The sequence below is a fragment of the Kogia breviceps genome, chromosome 11 (assembly GCF_026419965.1).
Source record: "Kogia breviceps isolate mKogBre1 chromosome 11, mKogBre1 haplotype 1, whole genome shotgun sequence".
Lineage (NCBI taxonomy): Eukaryota > Metazoa > Chordata > Mammalia > Artiodactyla > Physeteridae > Kogia > Kogia breviceps.
In genome coordinates this window covers 68,224,033-68,250,115 of record NC_081320.1, presented here as the reverse complement: position 1 = coordinate 68,250,115, position 26,083 = coordinate 68,224,033, and the positions used below count along the sequence as shown (strand labels likewise).

The 26,083-nt window shown below is 38.9% G+C and overlaps 1 protein-coding gene, 1 long non-coding RNA gene and 1 pseudogene across 10 annotated transcripts in view; 2 read left to right on the top strand and 1 right to left on the bottom strand.

Annotated features, from left to right (window-relative positions):
- THADA (THADA armadillo repeat containing) overlaps positions 1-17,450 on the bottom strand; it is a 312,556-nt gene extending 295,106 nt beyond the window's left edge. For 5 of the 9 annotated variants that reach the window (XR_010835564.1, XR_010835563.1, XR_010835565.1 and 2 more), the window contains exons 1-7: positions 17,308-17,450; positions 14,086-14,185; positions 13,692-13,786; positions 8,556-8,686; positions 4,074-4,225; positions 3,924-3,956; positions 3,630-3,678 (exon numbers count right to left, since the gene is read on the bottom strand). Coding sequence is in view for 6 of the 9 variants with exons in the window: in XM_059079306.2 (XP_058935289.1) it covers positions 3,630-3,678; positions 3,924-3,956; positions 4,074-4,225; positions 8,556-8,686; positions 13,692-13,786; positions 14,086-14,161 (536 nt within the window). In the remaining 3 variants the exon portion in view is untranslated. Of the gene's footprint in view, positions 1-3,629; positions 3,679-3,923; positions 3,957-4,073; positions 4,226-8,555; positions 8,687-13,691; positions 13,787-14,085; positions 14,186-14,600; positions 14,665-16,928 lie in introns of all 9 variants that reach the window. The other 4 variants (XM_059079307.2, XM_059079318.2, XM_067007667.1 and 1 more) reach the window with 3 other exon arrangements.
- LOC136792162 (uncharacterized) lies at positions 17,196-24,534 on the top strand. The gene is made up of 3 exons (XR_010835566.1): positions 17,196-17,887; positions 18,768-18,889; positions 23,697-24,534. It is a non-coding gene; the product is annotated as an uncharacterized lncRNA (long non-coding RNA).
- Positions 21,560-21,791, top strand: LOC131765620 (SS18-like protein 2 pseudogene; annotated as a pseudogene).
- Positions 24,535-26,083: the final 1,549 nt, after the last annotated feature.

The window sequence follows — 26,083 nt, the reverse complement described above, 5'->3', positions numbered from 1 at the left end:
TATAATTCAAAAAGATACATGCAGCCATATGTTCATTGCAGCACTACTCACAATAGCCAGGACATGAAAACATGCTAAATGTCCATCAACAGATGAATGGATAAAGAACATGTGGTACATATATATATATAATGGACTACTACTCAGCCATAAAAAAAGAACAAAATGCCATTTGCAGCACCATGGATGCAACTAGAGATTATCATACTAAGTGAAGGAAGTCAGAAAGAGAAAGACAGGGGCTTCCCTGGCGGCGCAGTGGTTGAGAATCCGCCTGCCGATGCAGGGAACACGGGTTCGTGCCCCAGTCTGAGAAGATCCCACATGCCGCGGAGTGGCTGGGCCTGTGAGCCATGGCCGCTGAGCCTGCGCATCTGGAGCCTGTGCTCCGCAATGGGAGAGGCCACAATAGTGAGAGGCCCGTGTACCACAAAAAAAAAAAAAAAAAAAGAAAGAAAGAAAGAGAAAGACAAATACATATGCTATCACTTACATGTAGAATCTAAAATATGACGTGAATGAACGTATCCATGAAACAGAAACAGAATCACGGACACAGAGAAAAGATTGGTGGTTGCCAAGTGGGGACGGGGAGTGGAGGAGGGATGGATTGGGAGTTTGGGAATAGCAGATACAAACTGGTATATACAGAAGGGATAAACAACAGGTCCTACTGTATAGCACAGGGAACTATATTCAATATCCTATGATAAACTATACTAGGAAAGAATATGAAAAAGAATGTATATATATATATATAAAACTGAGTCACTTTGCTGTGCAGCAGTAATTAACACAAATTTGTAAATCAACTATACTTCCATTTAAAAAAAAGAATAAATGACATAATTTCTAAATTTGAACACTCCCTAACCTTGTAACTTCCTCGATCTGGCTTCCAAGATGCCAGGCGCCCTTAGATTTTTCTCCTACTTCACTATTGTTGAGCCTTCTCAGACACCTTGGCTAGTTCATCTTCTTCTCCCTGATGTCTTTATGTTAGAGCTCACCACAACCTAGTCTTTACTTCTTCTGTCCATCTAATTCATTCCCTTGATGCTGAGCTCATCTAGCTCATAAGCTTTAAATTATAGTCTATATGCTAACAATTCCCCAATTTTCATCTCCAGCCCAGACCTCTTTTTCCAATTCCAGACTTCTGTGTGCAACTTCCTACTCAACATCTTCACCTGGATGTCTGACAGACATCTCAAACTACGTGAACTTATCCACAACTCCACACCAGCTCCACCTGCTAGGATCTCTATCCTACAAAAACTTGGCAGTCATCCTTGACTCTTCTCCCCTTCATCCCACCTGTAAGAAAATCCTGTTGGTTCTACCTTCAAAATATATCTAGAATCAGAACACCTCCACTGCTACTCCTGGCCTGAGCCACTCTCATCTCTCCCTTGCATTACTATTACTGCAATAGCCTCCTAACTGGTCTCCCAGTTTCTATCCTTGCTCTTCTCATTCTATTCTCAACATAGCAGAACACAAGAGTGATGATGATATTAAAACAAAAGTCAGGGAAAACAGTTTGGGGGCTCACTCCTCAAAAAGTTAAACATAGAATTACTATATGATCCAGCAATTCTCCTCCTAAGTATATACCCAAAGGAACTGACAGTAGAGACTCAAGCAGATACTGGTATACCAATGTTTATAGCAGCATTATTCACATTAGCCAAAAGGTAGAAACAACCCATATGTCCATCAATAGATGAATGGATAAACAGAATGTGGCCTATATATACAATGGAATATTCTGCCATTAAAAGGAGTGAAATTGATACATGCTACAACATAGATTAACCTTTAAAACATTATAAGTAAAATAAGCCAGACACAAAAGGACAAATATTATATTCCACTTATTTGAGTTTATCTAGAATATGCAAATTCAAAGAGACATAAAGTAGAATAGAGGTTACCAGGGGTTGTGGGTAAAACAACAATATATAAAAGGACAGTGAATTTTCTTTTGGATGCATTGAACTTGAGGCACCCTGTAAAACAACCAGGAGACAACCGCTATATGAGTTGAGCTGGTTGTCTTCCCAGGAGACAAGCACTATATGAGTCTACCACTCAAGGAAAAGATCTAACTTGGAGTGATGCCTGGGAATCCTAAGTATAGATATGGTAGCTGATACCAAAGAAGTGGATGATATTAAGCAGTCAGAACAAACAGAATGAAAAGGACAGAACTCATATTTAAGAGATGAGCAGAGGAAGAAGAGCCTAGAAGGAAACAGAGAAGGAGCTCCTGGAGCTCCTGGTAAGGTAAAAGGAGACTTGGGCTAAAGATGGCACAAAGATATTACTTCTACTCTACCCCAGAACCTCCCTAAACCAACAACCAAGGGATTTAAAACATAAAAAGACATAAATACACAAGGGGAACAAAAGACAATAATACTAAAATTTTAGGAGCAGATGGATGAGTGATAACTGACTTAGCAGAATCAAGAAAGGTGAATCCTAAGTCAGAGAACAAGCCCAGAGCAACCCGATTTGCAGCCCCCAAAGGCTAAGAAATTGTTGGCACCAGTTGCTCCTTGATGTGGAGCTAAATGTAGGTATGAAAACAGGAAGAGTGGCTACGCTCTGAGAATGACAACTCTGGATCATACCTCCAAGCTAGTAAACAACTGGTTTACCTCCAGAGAAGGTAAAACAGTAAGTGTCTGGACAAGAAGACAACACACACACACCTAAAGCAATGATACCATATTGCAAACAGGAGAATTAGTAAAATATATGCACAATAAATGCTAAATGCCAAGATCTCAGCTTTCTTCCCTCACTCAGCAACCAGAATATTAAGCCAATGATTTGAAAGATTCTTCCATGGCAAATCTACTACCCTTGCAGAAAGACCTAAAGATAAGGGCATCAAGTGTTCCCCCAAAGAAACAGCCCAGCTAGACTAGCCTACACTAAAGCCTGCAATCAACCCCAACCATACGTACAGAGATCCAAATCAACTCTCAGTGCCCCAATCTTAAATGAGTGCTCGGCCAAGGATCACCAGACTTCCAAGGAAAGCTTCTAGCAACAAATACAGTGACCAAAACCAGCAAACAGAAAAAAAGCAGGTTGGAAGAAATAGAGACCCATGTAAAGATAAGAAAACTTAAAAAAAAAAAAAAACCTTATTATTAATATCCTCAGAGAGATAACAGAGCATATTGCATCCACAAAATAAAAACAGGATGCTATGAAAAAGGAACACTCCAGTAGAGGAAAATGCTCTTCCCTTTCTCATTTATTCTCATAATAATTTATCTGATCTTTTAAAATTAAATATCAAACCTCAAAAAAATAAATTTAAATAATTACATCTAATATTAATGGAGATGGATGGAAAGGAGCACATTCTGGACCCTTCTTAAAAATTTCCTTTGTGGGGACTTCCCTGGCAGTCCAGTGGTTACGACTGTGCTTCCACTGCAGGGGGCATGGGTTCAATCCCTGGTTGGGGAACTAAGATCCTGCAAGGTGCATGGCATAGCCAAATTAAAAAAAGCAAGCAATGCAATACAATTTCCTTTGTACAAACACAATGCACAACTGCAAATGTACACACACACAAACAAGCATGGAAACATGTTAACACTTGCCTGTTTTCTTCTGAGATTTCAATTAAACTCTTCTGTAGATAATGAAGCACTGAAACAAAAAGAATATAATGAAAAATCAGAAATTTAAAACTGTGAACTTTGACTTCAGCACAAGAAAATATTTTAAATCACTGCTACCCAAAATGATATCACAGAAGTAGAAATTTAAAAGGAAGGCACACCACGTATGTTAGTCAGTACTCTACCCGTTGCCAAGAAACTTAAAAGAACCAGTTTCAAAATGACTTACACAAGCAGTCACCTCTCAGAATACAATAAAATAATAGGACTTACCATTTTCAAGAAGATTATTAACACTTGATCTACCTGTGGGGGAAAAATTAACACTGGTAAGCAGTTTCAGAACCAAAATTAACATCATTTACAACACTGATGTAACGACAGGTGTTAGCCAGAAAAAGTACTAGAAAAGAGCTGGCTTACCCAAGTCAAAGTTCTCCATACAGGAAGATATATTGTCAATAACTTTCCTATAAGAGTATAGATCAGTAGTAGTATTCAATTCTTCCTGAAGACGAGAAGTAAAACTCTGTGTAGCCTCAGTTAGAAAAAATTCAGGTAGGTCATTTAGTGAGCTAGAAAAAGAACCAAATATTAAAAATCTGACAACCTTAGAGTATGTACAAGGATATGTAGGGAGGGAGGGGAATATTATAAATGAAGAAATATTGAACAACACCTTCAAAATACAGCCAGGAAATTATAACATCACACCACTAGAAGACAGATCAGGAACTCCCTCTCATCTGGGTCTCCCTGCTTCCATATACTTCCCTCCCATTCTGCAGACTATCCTCAACAGAGCAGCCAGAGTGATATTACTAAAATAACATGTTATTTCTCTGCGTAAAACCATCCAACAATGTCCTTCTCAGTCAAAGCAGTAGCCAAAGTGCTTACATTGACTTATGAGACCCTACACGATCTGGGCCCGCCATTATCTCTCTGGCTCATCTTGATCCTTGTTCACTTCACTCTAGCTACACAGCCTTCCTCCATTCCAACAACATGCCAAAGTCTTTGTACTTGTTATTTCCTCTACCTGGAACTCTCTTCCCTCAAATATACCCAATAATCATTTCCTCGCCCCTTTCAGGTCAATCTCAAACATCACCCTATCAATGACACTAAGCAAAGATGTCTGAAGTCACTACTATATTTTAAACTGCAACCCTCACCCCATCCTTGGTACTCCCTTTCCCACTTCTCTGCTTTATTTTTTTTTCTCCATAGCACTCATGCCCTCTAATTCCTATATATTTTGCTTATTTATCTATCTTCTGTCTTCCTCTTAGAAGTAACCTCCATTCTGGACTGTTTTATTCACTGTATCCCCAATGCCTAGAAGAATACTTGACACATAGTAGATAATCAATAAAAATTTACTAAATGGATAAATTAAATTTAATGCCAATTTACCACAGTTAATCTAAATTAACATTTTTTTAAAAATTTGACTCAACAGTTCTAAAGCTTTTCTGGAAGGAAAAAAAAATTCGAAAATAGAATATTCTGAAAAACAAGAGTCACTACAGAGATGACTTGTTCTAGTATATAATTAAACCATAGTATCAAACTATAGTGAATAAAAGTGTGATGTTGGTGGGTAAACAAATAGACCCAAGTCTAAAATCAAACCTTTGCTTATACAAGAACATAGAACATAATAATACGGCATTTCAAATACGTGGCGAATAATGGACTATTCAACAGTTTGGGGATAAGTGGCTCCCCATACAGAAAAGAAAACTAAGTTGGATCTTTATTTCACACTACACTCAAAACTTAATTCCAGATAGATTTAAAAGTTAAACAGAGAATTTTCAGATAAGACAAGTAATTTTATATAATCTTATATTAGAGAAAGCATATACAAGCTGAAACTCAGAAATCTATATAAAGGAAAATATTTGCACGTTTGAGTATAAAATTTTTTTTTTAATTTTTATAAAGCAAACACCAGGAAGAAAGTTTAAAGACAAGTAACAAAATAAAGGAATATATTTGGCACATAATCTGTATAGATCTCTTATAAATAAAGACACTCTACAGTTGGCTGCCTTCCGGCAGGCATTCCCCACACCCTTCTTTGCTGGCAAAGCTCATCTTCCACTAAAGGGCTAAAGGCGTGACACCTTTGCTTCCTAACCATTTTTTACAACAAGGGAGAGAGAAAGTATATGACCCAATCTTGACAATGAATATGGACAGGACCTTCAATGAAGTCTACTGGGACCTTCCACAAAATGTTTTTTCTCTCCAATAAAAAGAAATATGGAGGAAATTTCCTTTTTTTTTCCTTTTTGCCAATTGCAGTAAAGTCTATATAAGGTGCTTGTAACTGCTTTAGCCCCTTGTAACTCTGAGGGAAGATAGGGCCAACACAGTGAGAGAAAGATGGAAAACATCAGGATGTTCAATGACATTTGTTGACTACTTCACTGAAACCCTATAACTGGCCAGTATTTGATCATTTGCTTTATGACACAAAAAATACACTTGCTTAAAGGAAAAAAAAAAAGATATTCTAACAAGAAAACATACTAAGATATGTAATCACCAAAAAAAAGTAAAATAGTCAAAATCCACACATTAAAAAATATTGGCTCTTGGGGACTTCCCTGGTGGCACAGTGGTTAAGAATCCGCCTGCCAATGCAGGGGACATGGGTTCCAAGCCCTGGTCCGGGAAGATCCCACATGCCACAAAGCAACTAAGCCCATGTGCCACAGCTACTGAGCCTGCGAACCACAACTACTGAGCCCGCATACCACAACTACTGAAGCCTGTGTGCCTAGAGTCCATGCTCCACAACAAGAGAAGCCACCACAATGAAAAGCCCACACACCGCAACAAAGAGTAGCTCTCACTCGCCACAACTAGAGAAAGCCCGCGGGCAGCAACGAAGACACACTGTAGCCAAAAATAAATAAATTAATTAATTTAAAAAAATCACTCTCACTAGTAATCTGAAAAATGCAAATTATAATATAATACCATTTTTCACCTACCAAATTTTAAAAGATTTAAAGATTGATTTTATTCAGTATTGGAAAGATATGAAGAAAAAGGCACTCTTATTCACTTGTTAGAAGGAGTATAACATAGTATCGTGTTGAGGATTATGATTTAGCAATATCTATCAAAAATTGATAGGCATAAGTTTGGTCAAGAAATTCCTCTTCTAGGAAGTCATTTCAGAGAAATACACATATAAAATTATATACATAATTAAGAATATCACTGTAGCATTGCTGGAATAATGAAAACTTGAAAACAAACTATCAATGGAGAAGTGATTAAATAATATGTAATACGGCACATATAAATTTCAGTACATCCATATTATGGAATATCTAGCTGTTAGAAAGAATGAGGACTTTCGGTGGAAATGTAAAACAGTGCAGCCATATGGAAAATTGTTCAGAAGTTCCTCAGAAAATTAAAAATAAAATTACCATAAGATCCAGCAATCCCACTTCTGGGTATATACCCTAAGAACTGAAAGCAGGATCTCAAAGAGATATTTGCACAATCATGTCAATTATTCACAATAGTCAAAAGGAGGAAGCAACCCAAATGTCTATCAACAGACTAATGGATGAACACAATGTGCTATATATATACAATAGAGTATTAATCAGCCTTAAAAAGGAAGGAAATACAATCACATGCTACAACATGGATGAACCTTGAGGACATAAGTCAGTCACAGAAAGATAAATACAAATGTTCTACTTATACAAGGTATCTAAAGTAATCAAAATCATAGAAAAAGAAAGTAGAATGGTGGTTGCCAAGGGCTAGGAGGAGGAGGAAAGTTGTTTAATGGGTATAGAGTTTCAGTTTTGTAAGATGGAGAAGTTCTAGAGATCCACAGCACAACAATGTGAATACACTTAACACTACTGAACTGTACACTCAAAAATGGTTAAGATGGTAAATTTTATGTTATGTGGTGTTTTTTTAACCACAATTTTTTAAAAAAGGACTACACTGACCTGAAAATATCTCTAAGACATTCCTTAGTGAAAAACAACCTACAGAGAAATATGTAGAGTATAACCCTATTTACATAAAAAATAAAAACTAGGGGGCTTCCCTGGTGGTGCAGAGGTTGAGAGACTGCCTGCTGATGCAGGGGACACAGGTTCGTGCCCCGGTCCGGGAAGAACCCACATGCTGCAGAGCAGCTAGGCCTGTAAGCCATGGCTGCAGAGCCTGCACGTCCGGAGCCTGTGCTCCGCAACGGGAGAGGCCACAACAGTGAGAGGCCCGCGTACCGCAATAAATAAATAAATATAAATACAAATATAAATAAAAACTAAAGTATAACACACACACACACCCTAAACCCAAAGGAAAGGTCTAGAAACACCAAAATGTCAAGTGATAACCTTTACTAAGAAAAGAGAGGCCAGAAATAGTGAAAAGGCTCACTTTTTATTTTGTGTACTTCTATATTGCTTAAACTTTTTACACTAAGCATATATTCCTGTATTATCTGTGTAATATAGGTAATATGGTAATATATTCCTAATATATGCTTAGGCATATATGGTTTAAACCAAGAACAGATGGGACACAGAAAATACAGCAGGATGACAGATTTAAACTTAACCAATAATTGCATTACACACAAATGGACTAAACCAGGAGTCTGCAAAATACAGCCTACAGCCTATTTTTTTAAAGTCTCTGACCTAGGAAGCCTTTTTACATTTTTAAAGAGTTATGATAAATAAATAAGTAAATAAACAAAACAAAGAAGAAACTGTATGAATGAAATTGCTAAGTGATATATTTCAGTTTAGTTTTACCAAACCATAGAGGGAAGCTTAAATACTGGTTACTTTTGGTCAAATTAAACATTTACAACTTCTAACTTTTCTTTTTTTTCCTTACCTTGCCAAGACTTTCTTCAAGGGATTCTTTAGATTCAAAGAAAGATAAATGCCTGCTAAAATATCCAAACAACTTCGAATAGTGGGATCACACTTGCCATTTCTATTTGTCTTCTCCAGTAAGGGCACAATCTATAATCCAAAGAATTCAACGCCATAGTAATGTTTTTCTAATATCAAGAATAGTAAAGTAACATAGATTCAAATACTTTTTAAGGTCTCAACTTTAATGTGTAATATTTTCCACTCTACACTGTTAAGGGTACTAATTTAAACACTATTTAGTTTAATTTAAAACTATTTCAGTATTTATTAAATTTTTAAACCATGCCCCCAACTCCCACTTTACCCTCCAGACCCACCTTCAATGAGAAGTAGACTTGTTAATGGCTTAAGGTACAGGAATTCTGTAGCACTACTGAAAACCAATAATACATTTAATTGCTTCGCAAAAAAATATTATGCAACTTCAAATGATAAATCCTAATAATGGAATGCTCATAAGGACAGTCTTTACAGTCTTTACATTTACATTAAAAAGTTAACTTTTTTTTTTTTTAAAATTTTTTATTATTTTTGCGGTACGCGGGCCTCTCACTGTTGTGGCCTCTCCCATTGCGGAGCACAGGCTCCGGATGCACAGGCACAGTGGCCATGGCTCACAGGCCCAGCCGCTCTGTGGCATGTGGGATCTTCCCGGACCGGGGCACGAACCCGCGTTCCCTGCATCGGCAGGTGGACTCTCAACCACCGCGCCACCAGGGAAGCTCAAAAAGTTAACTTTTTAATGAGCCTGCTAAAAAGTTTTGAAGATTAAGATTAATAGAAATTTTTAAAAAATTTATCTCTACAAAAAAGGTATGCACAGAGAGGGCAGACAGTAGAAGCAAGAAGAATTACAATCCTGCAGTCTGTGGAAAAAAAGCCACATTCATAGAAAGACAGACAAGATAAAAAGGCAGAGGGCTATGTACCAGATGAAAGAACAAGATAAAACCCCAGAAAAACAACTAAATGAAGTGCAGATAGGCAACCTTCCAGAAAAAGAACTCAGAATAATGATAGTGAAGATGATCCAGGACCTCGGAAAAAGAATGGAGGCAAAGATCGAGAAGATACAAGAAATGTTTAACAAAGACCTAGAAGAATTAAAGAACAAACAAACAGAGATGAACAATTCAATAATTGAAATGAAAAATACACTAGAAGGAATCAATAGCAGAATAACTGAGGCAGAAGAACAGATAAATGACCTGGAAGACAGAATGGTGGAATTCACTGCTGCACAACAGAATAAAGAAAAAAGAATGAAAAGAAATGAAGACAGTCTAAGAGACTTCTAGGACAACATTAAACGCAACAACATTCGCATTATAGGGGTCCCAGAAGGAGAAGAGAGAGAGAGAGGACCAGAGAAAATATTTGAAGAGATTACAGTCGAAAACTTCCCTAACATGGGAAAGGAAATAGCCACCCAAGTCCAGGAAGTGCAGAGTCCAATACAGGATAAACCCAAGGAGAAACACGCCAAGACATATAGTAATCAAATTGGCAAAAATTAAAGACAAAGAAAAATTATTGAAAGCAGCAAGAGAAAAATGACAAATACAAGGGAACTCCCATAAGGTTAACAGCTGATTTCTCAGCAGAAACTCTACAAGCCAGAAGGGAGTGGCATGATATACTTACAGTGATGAAAGGGAAAAACCTACACCCAAGATTACTCTAGCTGGCAAGGGTCTCATTCAGATTTGATGGAGAAATCAAAAGCTTTACAGAAAAGCAAAAGCTAAGAGAATTCAGCACCACCAAACCAGCTCTACAATAAATGCTAAAGGAACTTCCTAAGTGGGAAACACAAGAGAAGAAAAGGACCTACAAAAACAAACCCAAAACAATTAAGAAAATGGTCATAGGAACATACATATCGATAATTACCTTAAACGTGAATGGATTAAATGCTCCAACCAAAAGACACAGGCTTGCTGAATGTATACAAAAACAAGACCCAGGGCTTCCCTGGTGGCACAGTGCTTGAGAGTCCACCTGCCAACGCAGGGGACATGGGTTTGTGCCCCGGTCCGGGAAGATCCCACATGCCGCGGAGAGGCTAGGCCCGTGAGCCATGGCCGCTGAGCCTGCGCATCCAGAGCCTGTGCTCCACAACAGGAGAGGCCACAACAGTGAGAGGCCCACGTACCGCAAAAAAAAAATAAAAATAAAAACAAGACCCATATATATGTTGTCTACAAGAGACCCACTTCAGACCTAGAGACACATACAGACTGAAAGTGAGGGAATGGAAAAAGATATTCCATGCAAATGGAAATCAAAAGAAAGCTGGAGTAGCAATACTCATATCAGATAAAATAGACTTTAAAATAAAGAATGCTACAAGAGACAAGGAAGGACACTACATAATGAACAAGGGATCAATCCAAGAAGAAGATATCACAATTATAAATATATATGCACCCAACACAGGAGCACCTCAATACATAAGGCAACTGCTAACAGCTATAAAAGAGGAAATCAACAGTGACACAATAATGGTGGGGGACTTTAACACCTCACTTACACCAAATGGTCAGGTCATCCAAACAGAAAATTAATAAGGGGCTTCCCTGGTGGCGCAGTGGTTGAGAGTCAGCCTGCCATGCAGAGGACACGGGTTTGTGCCCCGGTCCAGGAAGATCCCACATGCCGCGCAGTGGCTGGGCCCGTGAGCCATGGCCTCTGAGCCTGCGCGTCCGGAGCCTGTGCTCCGCAACGGGAGAGGCCACAACAGTGAGAGGCCCGTGTACCACACAAAAAAAGAAAATTAATAAGGAAACACAAGCTTTAAATGACACAATAGACCAGATAGATTTAATTGATATGTATAGGACATTCCTAGGTTTAGGACAAACCTAGGGAGACAAAAGACCTGTATGCAGAAAACTATAAGACACTGATGAAAGAAATTAAAGATGATACCAACACATGGAGAGATATACCATGTTCTTGGATTGGTAGAATCAATATTGTGAAAATGACTATACTACCCAAAGCAATCTACAGATTCAATGCAATCCCTATCAAATTACCAATGGCATTTTTTACAGAAGTAGAACAAAAATTCTTAAAATTTGTATGGAGACACAAAAGACCCCGAATAGCCAAAGCAGTCTTAAGGGGAAAAAAACAGAGCTGGAGGAAACAGACTCCCTGACTTCAGACTATACTACAAAGCTACAGTAATCAAGACAATATGGTACTGGCACAAAAACAGAAACATAGATCAATGGAACAAGATAGAAAGCCCAGAGATAAACCCACACACCTATGGTCGACTAATCTATGACAAAGGAGGCAAGGATATACAATGGAGAAAAGACAGTCTCTTCAATACGTGGTGCTGGGAAAACTGGACAGCTACATGTAAAAGAATGAAATTAGAACACTCCCTAACACCATACACAAAAATAAACTCAAAATGGATTACAGACCTAAGTGTAAGACCGGACACTATAAAACTCTCAGAGGAAAACATAGGAAGAACACTCTTTGACATAAATCACACCAAGATCTTTTTTGATACACCTCCTAGAGTAATGGAAATAAAACCAAAAATAAACAAATGGGACCTAATGAAACTTCACAGCTTTTGCACAGCAAAAGAAACCATAAATAAGACTAAAAGACAACCCTCAAAATGGGAGAAAATATTTGCAAACAAATCAACGGACAAAGGATTAATCTCCAAAATATATAAACAGCTCATGCAGCCCAATATTAAAGAAACAAACAACCCAATCCCAAAATGGGCAGAAGACCTAAATAGACATCTCTCCATAGAAGACATACAGATAGCCAAGAAGCACATGAAAAGATGTTCAACGTTACTAATTATTAGAGAAATGCAAATCAAACTACAACGAGGTATCTCCTCACACCAGTCAGAATGGCCATCATAAAAAAAAATCTACAAACAACAAATGCTAGAGAGGGTGTGGAGAAAAGGGAACCCTCTTGCACTGTTGGTGGGAATGTAAATTGATACAGCCACTATGGAGAACAATATGGAGGTTCCTTAAAAAACGAAAAATAGAATTATCATATGACCCAGCAATCCCACTACTGGGCATATACCCAGAGAAAACCATAATTCAAAAACACACATGCACGCCAGTGTTCACTGCAGCACTATTTACAATAGCCAGGTCATGGAAGCAACCTAAATGCCCATCGACAGACGAATGGATAAAGAAGATGTGGTACATATATACAATGGTATATTACTCAGCCATAAAAAGGAACGAAATTGGGTCATTTGTAGAGACGTGGATGAATTTAGAGACTGTCATACAGAGTGAAGTAAGCCAGAAAGAGAAAAACAAATATCGTATATTAACGCATATATGTGGAACATAGAAAAATGGTACAGATGAACCGGTTTGCAGAGCATAAATTGAGACACAAATGTAGAGAACAAACATATGGACGCCAATGGGGGAAAGCGGCAGGGGGTGGTGGTGGTGGTGTGATGAATTGGGAGATTGGGATTGACATGTATACATTGATGTGTATAAAATGGATGACTAATAAGGACCTGCTGTATAAAAAAATAAACAAAATAAAATTCAAAAAACAAACAAACAAAAAGGTATGCACAATTATTTCATTATCCTAGCTATATATAGCTCCAATAGTGGTGGAAGCCTAAGTATGGCTTCCTTTACCTCTCTGAATAAAAAGATACCATACAGGGTTTCCCTGGTGGCGCCGTGGTTGAGAGTCCGCCTGCCGATGCAAGGGACACGGGTTCGTACCCCGTCCGGGAAGGTCTCACATGCCGCAGAGTGGCTGGGCCCGTGAGCCACGGCCGCTGAGCCTGTGCATCTGGAGCCTGTGCTCCGCGATGGGAGAGACCACAACAGTGAGAGACCCGCATACCGCAAAAAAAAAAAAAAAAAAAAAAAAAAAAAAAAAAAAAAAAGATATCATACAATGAATAGAAAAAACAAAACAATCCCTTATTCTTTAATGATACATCTATATTAAATAATTGGGAGCCAAAAATTATCAGTTAATTTTAAAAGTCCATAATAGCATGATAACCTTCAAGATGCACTCATGAATATCAAATCAGCCTTACCTGTTTAACATAATGGATCTGTGACACTCCATCAGTGAGTTGTACACAATGTAACAGCAAAGAAGCTAGATTCTTCCCTTCTACATCAGCCAAAGCTACATAACACACACAAAAAAATTTCTTCAGTGATTTAACAATATATGGATATGAGTTTGCCTTTGTCATGTGTTCTATAAAATTTAAATATTTATAAACAAACAAAAAAAAACGTGGCAGAATTTAGTCTGAAGACAGAAGTTTAAGAAAACCATTTTACAACCAAAACTGAATGTAAAGAACGTGGAATAATTAAATACCAAGAGTTTGAACATTACGTGATATGGAGTCCCAGAGATAAATATACTGTTTGCAACCTAAAAAAAGAGATCAACAAATGAAGTCAGAAATCACTTACATCTCAAAGTTTCAAGGTCCTGATGACAAACGGTCAATGAGGTAACTTGAGTTTCTTTCTTCTTCTTTACACCCATTTTAAATAGAATTAAGAGTAGTCACTACAAGAAAGAAGAGTTTTAAGACACTAATGTACTAAAGACCTCAGTACCACTGACATTTTGGGCCAGATAATTCTTTGCTATAGAGTGTTGTCCTGGGCACTGTAGGATATTTAACACATCCTTAGCCTCTACCCACTAGATGCCAGTAGCATCCTCCTTCCTCTAAGCTGTGACAACCAAAAAATGTCTCTAGTCATTGCCAAATGTCCCCTGGGGAGCAAAGTTGCCACAGGCTGAGAACTAGTGATCTAAGGATTTCTGCTTTGAAAAACTTTTTTAGACTCAAGAAGAGTTTATTAATATCTAAAGTTACTTTTACCTACCCAGTCTTTATATTTTAAAATACAGAAAACCTTCATTTTAGTATTAACAAAGAAACCAGCATGGTTTTTCAAAAATAAACTACGCATACCTAACCTCCGTGACTTCTTAGACTGACAGCTCAGGCGGAATCATGAGATTCTATATCTTGATTTCTGCAAAATATTTAATAAAGGGAACTTTCACATACTATCCTTGTGAGTTTGCTTTTAGTTAACGAACAGAGTTTGTTTCAGTTAACAGGGTTCATAATGGGCTGAACAAATGTACTCAAAAGATACACACTAATAGTACCACACGGTCTGAAGACAAGCTGCTAGGGAAATGCCACACAGGGCTCTTTTCTTGGTGCAGTTAGCATTTTTAGCAGTGTTTATAATGTAGACATTAGAGGACATAACATAGTGAATTTATAAAAGACACAAAGGTGGGAGCACATGTTGGATGATGGAATTAGGATTTAAGAAAAATGACCAATAAACTGGAATAAATTTACCAAGACGAAACAGAAATAAATGTAAAATGCTGCATTTGGATTAGAAAAATATAATCTAGAAATACAGAATGGGGAGGTGGGGGGAGAAAATATGTGATTTGAAACAGCTCAATATGTGGTTTGAATATTATGTGAGCCAATAGCACAACAAGACTGTTAAAAACCACATTAGAAGTCAACTAGACCAAGGGAATGCCTGATCCCTTGGTCATCTTCACAGGTCAGGTGACATGTGGAGCACTAGGTGCTATGCTGGTGGCCATATCTTAAGGAGCCATAGCAAATGATGGAGCTTCCAAGGAACAGCCAGATTTCTGAAGGGCCAAGAGAGCACCTCCCTTCAAAGAACAGTTCAGTTAACCAAAGGTGTCTGGCCTAGAGAAAAGAGGACTGGACGAGTGTCTTAAAAGAGCTGCTGTTGTTGGAGGACTGCTTTGGAGAAAGAGGAATAGATGTCTTCTGTCTTTCTTTTTTTTTTTTGGCTGCACTGCATGGCTTGCAGGATCTTTTCCCTGACCAGGGATTGAACCCAGGGCCACGGAGTGAAAGCACCAAGTCCTAACCACTGGACCACCAAGGAAGTCCCAGATGTCTTCTATCTGAGTTGGCTATAGAATTTGTAGATGTCTAGAGAATTAGGAAATGTCAGTGCAAGCTTCAGGGAGGTCAGTTCCAGCTCAATACAAAGGAAGAACGTTATGGTTCAAGTATAAAATGTACTGCCTTTCAAAAGAGAATTTCCCAATGCTGGGAATATCGGAACAGAAATTGAATAAACCCTTTCCACCTGTACTCCTGCAATAACCTCCCAACTGGTCTCCAAACTTCCATCTTGCTTCTGAAGAGTCCATTCTTTTCACAGTTATCAAAGCAATTTTTTTCAAATCTAATTACTCTCTTTCTTAAAACTTGCCAAGGGCTTTCATTTTCACTTAGAATAAAATCCAAATTTGAGACTTTGGCCTTAAAGGCCCTAAATAATCTGGCCATGCTTTCCCCTGCAGTTCATCTCAAATTAATCTTCTCTTCACCATCTAGGGGACTTTGCATTTCCTGATACCTCTGTCTGTTAGGCTTATTCCACCAAATCTTTGCAAGGCCAACTCTTCATAATTCAGGTCTCTTCTCAAATATTACCTCCTCCAAGAAGCCTTCCATGACCACTCTATCTAAAATGCCACCACTCCTACGCACATACAGACCGTTTCTATTGCTTTATTTTCTTCATAGTACTTACTACTACCTGAAGTTACAAGAACTTGTTTATTTGCATATTATCTGTCTCCCCTAGTAATAAATTCCATGAAGGCAGCAACTTTAATCTGTTTTGTCCACTGTTTTAATTCTCAATTCCCAAAACAGTACCTGGCACATATTAGGTGCTTAATAAATATTTGATGAATAAACAAATGAGTTAATTAACAAACATCTGTCAGTGATGTTCTAAAAGGTATGTATACTTTTAACAGCAGCAAGTGGACTACTTGTCATCTTAAGTAAATTCTATATCTAAATGACAAGCTAGTCCTGACACTGAAGAACCTTTGGTCCCTTTGCTAAGTAAGAAATCAATACAGCAATGAAATGTGCAAATCCACTTAACAGAAAATGGTAATAAAAATGGACACAGTTAGAAAAGCATTGACAAGGTAAGAATCTGAAAAGTGACATGATTAGATCAAGGGGAATATCACTGGGGATCACTTCCTAGGTAAGTCACCAATATACAAAGCTTAGAAGGAATAGAGATAGACAACTGAGGAGGGTATTCTCTGGTGAATGGTGAGCAAATCTGCTCCGGGATTTGATCCTAGAACCCTCAAGACTGCACAAAGAGATCTGGTGCTTATGCGTGCTCAATGGATGCCTAAATGTTTGTCCTGAAGAACTGGGCCTCCCAATAGCGGAAAATCCCGTGCCTACCTTAAGGTACTGCTTAAGTGGCCAGAAGATGCTCAGTAAATTATACTCCTCCTGGGTCCCACTGGGTGCTTCCCTTCTGATTGCTGCTTCACTCCCATCTACAACTTTCTGGCTGACTCCCACAAACATTATCTGGGCAATTTCCCAACCACGTGGAGGCCGGGGAATGACAGGTAAAAAAAAAAAAAAGTGGTTAAAGTGCTATCTCCATGGAGACCTAAGCGACCGGAAATCAGTTTCAAGACCGCCAAATTCTCGCGTAACTGAAGGACGGGAATTGGTGAATATCGCCTGGAGGCCCTAGCAAAGTGGCCGAGCCGAGCGGTGGAGAGTCGAGCGCTACCGCGGATGGGGCAAGCAGGACGCCTGGGAGCCAAACCTCGTTCCCGTGAGAGTCTGAGAAGAGTCGCAGCCGTCAGGACGAGTCCCGGAAGCTGGTCTAGTTCTACGGTGTCTCCGTGGCCCACAGCGTGGTCTCTAGTCGACTACCGGGTCGAGGCGAGGGGAGGGAAGCAAGAGGACCTGGAGGGAGAATTATCGCGAGAATTGAGCCAATGAACTCCTCCAATCAGGAGTCCAGAGCGGTGGTGATGTCACCGGAGAACCGGTGTTAGTGAGTTTGGTCAGACCCTAAAGAGTGCAAGCGGTACCTCACTTGAACCGCTAGGGCGAACCGTGCCCGCCTCCTTGCCCTTAGAGCAGCTTTGACAGTGGCCTCCACACCCCTGAGTCCCTGGGAAGCACTTTTGCCTTAACCCAGACGTTCCACCTTCTCCCTCTCAGCTTCCTCAGCGCAGAGACGGAAAAAACTGCCTCCGGGCCTCTACAACCAGGAGCCTGACGACTTTAGACCCTGTGAGAGGGGGTAGGGGATGAAACGGGCAGTCAACTGAAGCCACAGTAAGAATTTTGACTAAGATACGAAGTACTGAAATAAACTAACGTATGCCACAGTGCAGGTAATCATTCAGCAAACAGTTAACAAATGCTATTGTCGGAGCCGTTACCAGGCGCTAGCCTTGAAAGTTATCCTGTTTAGGATAAATATATTACGCAGAAAACCAAATTATCAGTTGGTTCGGCCCTTTAAAAATACATAAATAAAATAAGTAGGTGCCAACCTCTACACTAGGAGCTGGGACGGGGGTAAGATCAAGAAATAGACACGGAGGTTCTGTTCAAGTGCAATTAATTTGGGAAATACTGAGAAACATTCCAGTTCCCCAAACCTTTAGTCAGATTGATTATTTTAAGTTTTTAATCATTACTTTTCTGAATTTTATCTCACCTTCGTTTGTTTTTCTTTGTAGTTTTATAACTTGTGTATGTATCACTAAACAGATCTTATTTTGTTTGATTTTGAGCTTTGTATGTGGAATCGTTTGTTTAATCCAGGATTTTGCTTATCTCAGCATTGCTTTTGGCATCCACAGAAAAGCGGGTCTGTGTAGTTCTTTCATTCACTGTTGTATAGTATTCCATTGTTTAATATACCACACTTATCCATTCTAGTCCTCTGGAGATTTGGATCGTTTCCAGCTTTTTGCACTAACAATGCTGCTGTGAAGTGTCTTTTACATGTCAGCTGATGAATGTGTGTAGAAGAACTTCCTCTACAGCAATTTTTTTCTAATTTTGACTGGGACCGATAGTAAGAAATACATTGTACCTTAAACCAAGTACATCTAAGTACTCAAACATATAACAAACAAAAATTTCTTGAAATATTTGTTATTCTACAAGAGCTGTGTGCTCTGATATTTTCTTTTTTTTTTTAAGTTGTGGTAAAATACACATAACAAAACTTACCATCTTAACCATCGTTTTTTTTTAAAAAAGAAGGAGAAGAAAGAAACAACAGGACAGCAAACTAGCCCCCAGGACAGCAAACCAAGACTTAATGGCAGTTTCAGACTGTCTCAAGAACAGAATTTCTGGAATTGCTTATCAGCACTAGAGAGGTAATCTTACCTGAAACAATCCTTTCTTTTCCTTTACTCATAACTTCCTTGTCCCACCCCATTTCTATAAAAGCTTTCCATTTTGTACCACTGAAGGAATGCCTTCCTATTTACTAGATGGGATGCTGCCTGGTTCATAAATCATTGAATAAAGCCAATTAAATCTTCACATTTACTTGGTTGAATTTTGTTTTTTAACACCATTTTTAAGTGTTTTCCTTTTTTAAATATATGTTTTAGTCTCACTGAAGTAACTTCGTAATGATCAAGGGATTACAACCGTTTTTAAACTTTGGCCCAACCATTTGAAAGTCAGGGGCATTTGAGAGTAAGACGTTGTGAGTCTTCCCCCCACAAAATTAGAGCGTGAGCTAGGAGGCAAACAAACACAATTAACATGAATGTGCAAAGGTGGTAACTGCCATAGAAAAAATGGGGAATAGAAGATGAGAGTGAAGGGGAGATCTGTTGCCATTTTAAATAGAGTGGGCAGGGTAGGCCTCCTGGAGTAAGGATTTGCAAGAGATGTGGATACCCTGAGGAAAAGCATTCCATGTGGAGGGAACAGCCACTGCACAGGTGTGTCAGGGCAGGAGCTTGGTGAGGAAGAACAGCAAGGAGGCCAGTGTGGCTAGAGCCAAGCCAGCCAAGGTATAGATTATAGGGAATGAAACAAGGGAGTTTCAATTATGTAAAGCCTTACAAGGACTTTTACTCTAAGTGAAATGGGGAGTCATTTTGAGCAGAAGAGTGATAGGATTAATCTGCATTTCAGAAGAGTCCCTGGAGCTACTTTGAGACTAGACTTTAGTGGAAGTGGGAAGACTTCCCACTTCAATGAGTGAAGAGGCTATTGCTATAAACTAAGCAGGCAAGATGCTGGTGGCTCAGACCAGGAAGGTAGCAGTGGAAAGTGTGAAGAGTGGACAAGTTCAGGATATGATTTGGAAGTAAGCCAATAGGATTTTCTGAAGGATGGGACGGGGGTATGAGGAAAAGAGTCAAAGATGATTCCAAGATTTCTGAACTGAGCAACTGGAAGGATGAAGTTGCCATTCATAGAGTGATCAGGGCAAAAGTTTGCTTGGAGTGGATTTGAATGGGTTTAAAAGAGACTGGGAGGAAAGGGATTGACAGTGACAAGATCAAGCAGAGACAGCTGGCGGTATAGTACACAGTGGCAAATAATTGGAGTGGTAACTCCTAGGGGAAATAGAGGCAAGAGAAAGTTCAGGTTTTAAAGACTGAAAGAGTAAGATGTTTGGAAAAGAGCTTTTTTTTGGAGTCAACTTACACCACCAACTTGAGACCACTTTAAATTCTCTGCTTGAGTCTTTTCAGAACACAGCATGAATTTGGGCCATGAGCCTTTTTTAAGTAGCTATATATTTTATTTGTAAAAATGTAGTCCAAGGGAATTTTTAAAGAATCAGTAATCCTTGATATATAAAAGTATAAAAGAAAACACTTAAATGGCATCTTATGGTAAAAGTGGACTACATAAAATCACGAAAAGTAATCAGTATATCTGTGTTTTGTTAAGTGTAGTTTTACTTTAAACATGTACCTGTTAAAGCAGCATGTTCCCTTCAAGTAGGGAAGGGAATATTTTTATAGTTATTTAATGACACATTTTCACACATAATGATTTTTTTAAGTTCTTTTACATTTGAAAGGATGTTTGAATAATTAAAATTTCACCTTTTAAAACCACAAAAAAAGGGATTTAATTGCCTACTCATTTAATACTTGTTCATAAACTTCACTCCAATCAAAGGTATCTACTATAATAGGTATTGTTTTTCATAACTGAAAATCTCAGTGGAGTCTGTCAGTCTCAGAGTCACCCTTACATTCTAAAAAACACACTTTGATAATGATAATAATCTGCCAGTAGTGTATGGTGATTTACATAATTAAGGAATCCCTCCTAATAAGCCCTATTTAATAGCTTCATGTCTAAAATGAAATCCAGAAGCATATACTAGAGTATGAATATGAATATTTTATTGTTTGTTAATATAATATTTTCTGGCCAGGAGTCTCTCATGAGGTTGCAGTCATCCAAAGGTTTAACTAAGGGTGGAGGATCCATTTCCAAGATGACTTAACTCAGTGATGCTTGTTGTTTACAAAAGGCCTCAGTTCCTGCCCACGTGGGCCTCTCCCTCAGGCTGCTTGAGCTTTCTCACAACATGGTAGCTGGCCTTCCCCAGGAAGAGCAAGGTAGAAGCTTCAGTGGCTTTTATGGCCTAGCCACAGAAGTCCCACACCATCTCAACAATATTGCATTGATTACAAAGTTCAGTCTTATTCATTGTGAGAGGGGACTGCACCAACCCATAAATGCCAGGAGGCCAGTATAGTTGGGGGGGCCACGGAGGCTAGCTACCACAGTCTATAACACATCTACAAATTTCTCTTGATACTTAAAATGTACTGACTAATGGATCACAACTAAGGAATGATTTATTTATGTGTTGTTTGATTATAATTTCCACAGTATATCTTAAGGAAACACTAATGCTCATGTGTTCTTACAAACTTATTTGCCTTTAATGACATACATTTTCATAGAAGACAGCCACAGAATTTAAACATAAAACTAGGTTTACTAGATGCACGAGGATCCGTGGAACCTAAGACTGGGTTTCAACCTGTCTTCCCAGGATGTTGGCAGCCTTCATACCAGACTGGCTGAGAGGCAGGGCAGACGTCAATCAAAATGATCCAGTGGGTCCTAGAGTAGACTGACCAGCTGATCTGCTGTATCGTGGAGTATCAGAACAAAGGCCAGGCAAATGAGAGCACCCAGTACCAGCATGTGTTACACAGAAATTTCATTTATTTGGCTACTATCACAGATGCCAGCCCAACCATTGCTTCAAAAGCAATGGAATAATCTTCCAGTTGGCTGTTGTGAGGAGTCATTGAATGTAATTCATTTCCTATGAAGTAGAATCTTTACCATCTCATCTACTTAAAACATGAATGAAACTTCTGTGACTCTCAAAAATGTGAAGAAAGCTACTAATTAACTGCATTCTCAATGTAAATATTTATTTTAATAATTAAGCAGATTCCCTAAAAAAATCAAAAAAAAAGGTTTGTTAGGTTTGTTATAAGTGAGGCACATTTTAGATGTTCTTCAAACTTTTTCTTTTTTTATTTTATTTTGATTTTTTTTAATTTTTATTTTTGGCTGCACTGGGTCTTCGTTGCTGCATGTGGGCTTTCTCTAGCTGCAGCGGGCAGGGAGCTACTCTTTGTTGCGGTGCACAGGTTTCTCATTGCGGTGGCTTCTCTTGTTGTGGAGCCTGGGCTCTAGGCGTGCGGGCTTCCGTAGTTGTGGCTGCGGGCTTAGTTGCTCCGTGGCCTGTGGGATCTTTCAGTACCAGGGATCAAACCTGTGTCCCCTGCATTGGCAGGCAGATTCTTAACCACTGGGCCGCCAGGGAAGTCCCAAACTTTTCCTTTCTAAAGAACTCTGATCTTATCCCTTCCCTACTTAAAAGCACATGATGGTGCTCTTTTATGTATTCTTTCTTTCCTTCCCCATACACCAGCCTCCAACTTGTGAGACCACCTCAGTATTCCCTGAAAGCACTGATTTTTCATGCGCTGTGCTCTCTGCTTGGAAGGTTTTTCTTGCTTTTTATTTTTCTCTTTAAGATTTTTTTTTTTTTGATGTGGACCATTTTTTAAAGTCTTTATTGAATTTGTTACAATATTGCTTCTGTTTTATGTTTTGTTTTTTTGGCTGGGAGGGATGTGGGATCTTAGCTCCCTGACCAGGGATAGAACCTGCACCCCGTGCACTGGAAGGCGAAGTCTTAACCACTGGACCGCCAGGGAAGTCCCTCGGAAGGTCTTTCTTATTCCCACCCGCAAAACTTCCTCACACTTGAAGATACATCTCACATGTCACCTCCTCAGTGAAACCTGACAAGAAATTCTTGTTTTTACTGCCAGTAGTTTTGTCTCAGCATTGTCACTTTGTCTCAGCATTGTCACTTTGTTGGGACATGCTAGTTATTTATATGCTTGTCAGTCTTCCTATTAATTTCTGAACTTTTCCAAGACAGGAGCCTTCTTTAGGTCCTTATTGACTAGTACAGTGCCTAGAGTGAGTAACTCAGCAAATATACTTGTTGGGTTAGGGTAATCTACCATCAAGTTCTTTTCCAGTGTTAATGTGCAATGATGCTTACCTTACCACTGTGTGGCAGCAAACTACAGAATTATTTCCACCTTTCAATAAGGAGTTCAGCCAGGATGAACGTTAACCAGACAGTGGTTTTTTCTGGGAGTAGAATTACAGGAGGCCCTCACTTTCCATGTTGTTTATTTCTGCACCATTTGAATGATAACATATTTTTTCATGTGGAATATAGAATTCATCCAGAAAAATACGTAAAACAAATATTTACAAATAGATTTTAGCTTATTAACTTCTACCCAAAGTGTGTTAGAATAGCTTGTCAGCTCAGTTTAAATGCTATATTTATTATGAAGCATAACACTCAAATAGAAAATTACTTTGTTTATGAAAATTGCTCAATATTATGTTTTTAAAATTCATAGTGCTGCTTATACTTTTTACAAAAATATCAAATATTTAAACTTTAAAAGAAAATTTCAGTAACTTAAAAATTAAGTCATAAGGAAAATAGTTATAAAATAATATGACCTGGAAATATTAGAACAGCAAATCATATATACATTATGTTTACATCTTGATAAAAAAAATGTGGATACTGTGAATAAGAGTTGGAAAATAATGTGTTTTTTTGTTTTGTTTTTTTAGCGGTACGCGGGCCTCACTGTTGTGGCCTCTCCCGTTGTGGAGCACAGGCACTGGACACGCAGGCTCAGCGACCATGGCTCACGGGCCTAGCCGCTCCACGGCATGTGGGATCTTCCCGGACTGGGGCACGAACCTGCATCCCCTGCATCGGCAGGTGGACTCTCAACCACTGCGCCACCAGGGAAGCCCCAAAAATAACGTGTTTTGAAAAGCAGTTAATCAGGCTGGTAACATTATGAGTGAACTTTTTTTCTTCTTAAACTTTAGTGTAACACTAGTTTAATAGAATTTTCTTTTAAGGCTTGTTTTTGTAGGTTGTAGAGTTGCTAATTGGAACACCCTCAAATTACCAAAAAGTTAATATTTTTTAACCAACTGAATTTTATTATTGTCTTTATGAAGAAAAGCAGCAATTGTGTTGGGCACAGATGGAAAAACACGAAAATTTTAAATACATAGCATCATCTTTGATTAAAATGCTTTTGAAAAGAAAATATTTTTTTATTCTTGTTGCAAAAAGCAGTATTATTTCCCCCACATTATTCTGCCACCCCAAAACATCTTGTCATTTGGGAGCCCATGTATGGACTATTTCTGAGAAAGACCAATGAGGAAGATTTGCATCACCCAGTCCATATGGCAATCCCAATTCCCAGTCCTCTCCAGAGGAGTGGACTTGCAGATACCTACCACTGTTTCTTTGGGACATCTGGAGAAGAATTCTCTAGCACAGAAAGAGATGGAAAGTTTAATATAAATTTTAGAGAGTAGGACTCTGCTGGGTCCTGCAAGGGAGAAAAAACAAAGTTTGTAAAATATAGAATCTCTTGGAAATGGTAAAGATTGTGTTAAGTTTGTTTTCCTTTTTTAAGTATAGTTGATTTACAATATTGTGTTAGTTTCAAGAGTAAAGCAAAGTAATTGATTCAGTTATATATATTATATATATAATTATTATATATATATTATATATATTCTTTTCTATTATAGGTTATTACAAGATATTGAATATAGTTCCCTGTGCTATACAGTAAGTCCTTGTTGTTTATTTTATATATAGTGGTATGTTAATCCCACACTCCTAATTTATCCCTCCCTCCCTTTTCCCCTTTGGTAACCATAAGTTTGTTTGTTTTTTTGGGGGGGGGGGTGGTATGCGGGCCTCTCACTGTTGTGGCCTCTTCCGCTGCGGAGCACAGGCTCCGGACGCGCAGGCTCAGCGGCCATGGCTCACGGGCCCAGCCTCTCCGCGGCATGTGGGATCTTCCCGGACCGGGGCACGAACCCGTGTCCCTTGCATCGGCAGGCGGACTCTCAACCACTGCGCCACCAGGGAAGCCCATAATTTTGTTTTCTTTGTCTGTGAGTCTGTTTCTGTTTTGTAAATAAGTTCATTTGTATTATTTTTTAGATTCCAGATATAAGTGATATCATATAATATTTGTCTTCGTCTGACTTACTTCACTTAGTTTGATATTCTCTAGGTCCATCCATGTTGCTGCAAATGGCAATATTTCATTTTTTATGGCTGAGTAATATGTTCCATTGTGTGTGTATCCTGAGTAATATTCTATTCCCCCTACACATACATACACCACGTCTTCTTTATCCATTCATCTGTCGATAGACAGTTAGGTTGCTTTCATGTCTTGGCTATTGTAAATAGTGCTGCTACAAACATTGAGGTGCGTGTATCTTTTAAAATTAGAGTTTTCATCTTTTCTGGATATATGCCCACGAGTGGGAATTCTGGATCATATGGTAGCTCTATCTTTAGGTTTTTAAGGAACCTTCATAGTGGCTGCACTAGTTTATTATTTGCACACTTTTTGATGATGGCCATTCTGACCAGTGTGAGGTGATACCTCATTGTTGGTTTTGATTTGCATTTCTCTAATAATTAGCGATGTTGAGCATTTTTTAAAGCTTTATTTTTTATTATTTTTGGTTGTGTTGGGTCTTCATTGCTGTGCACGGGCTTTCTCCAGTTGCAGTGAGTGGGGGCTACTCTTTGTTGCGGTGCGTGGGCTTCTCATTGCGGTGGCTTCTCTTGTTGTGGAGCACGGGCTCTAGGCACACGGGCTTCAGTAGTTGAGGCTCGCAGGCTCAGTAGTTGTAGCTCACGAGCTCAGTAGTTGTGGCGCACGGGCTTAGTTGCTCCGCGGCATGTGGGATCTTCCCGGACCAGGGCTCGAACCCATGTCCCCTGCATTGGCAGGTGGACTCCTAACCAATGCGCCACCAGGGAAGCCCTGCAATGTTGAGCATCTTTTCATGTGCCTGTTGGCCATCTGTATGTGTTTGGAGAAATCTCTATGTAGGTCTTCTGCCCATTTTTTGATTGGGTTGTTTACATTTTTGATATTGAGTTGTATGAGCTGTTTGTA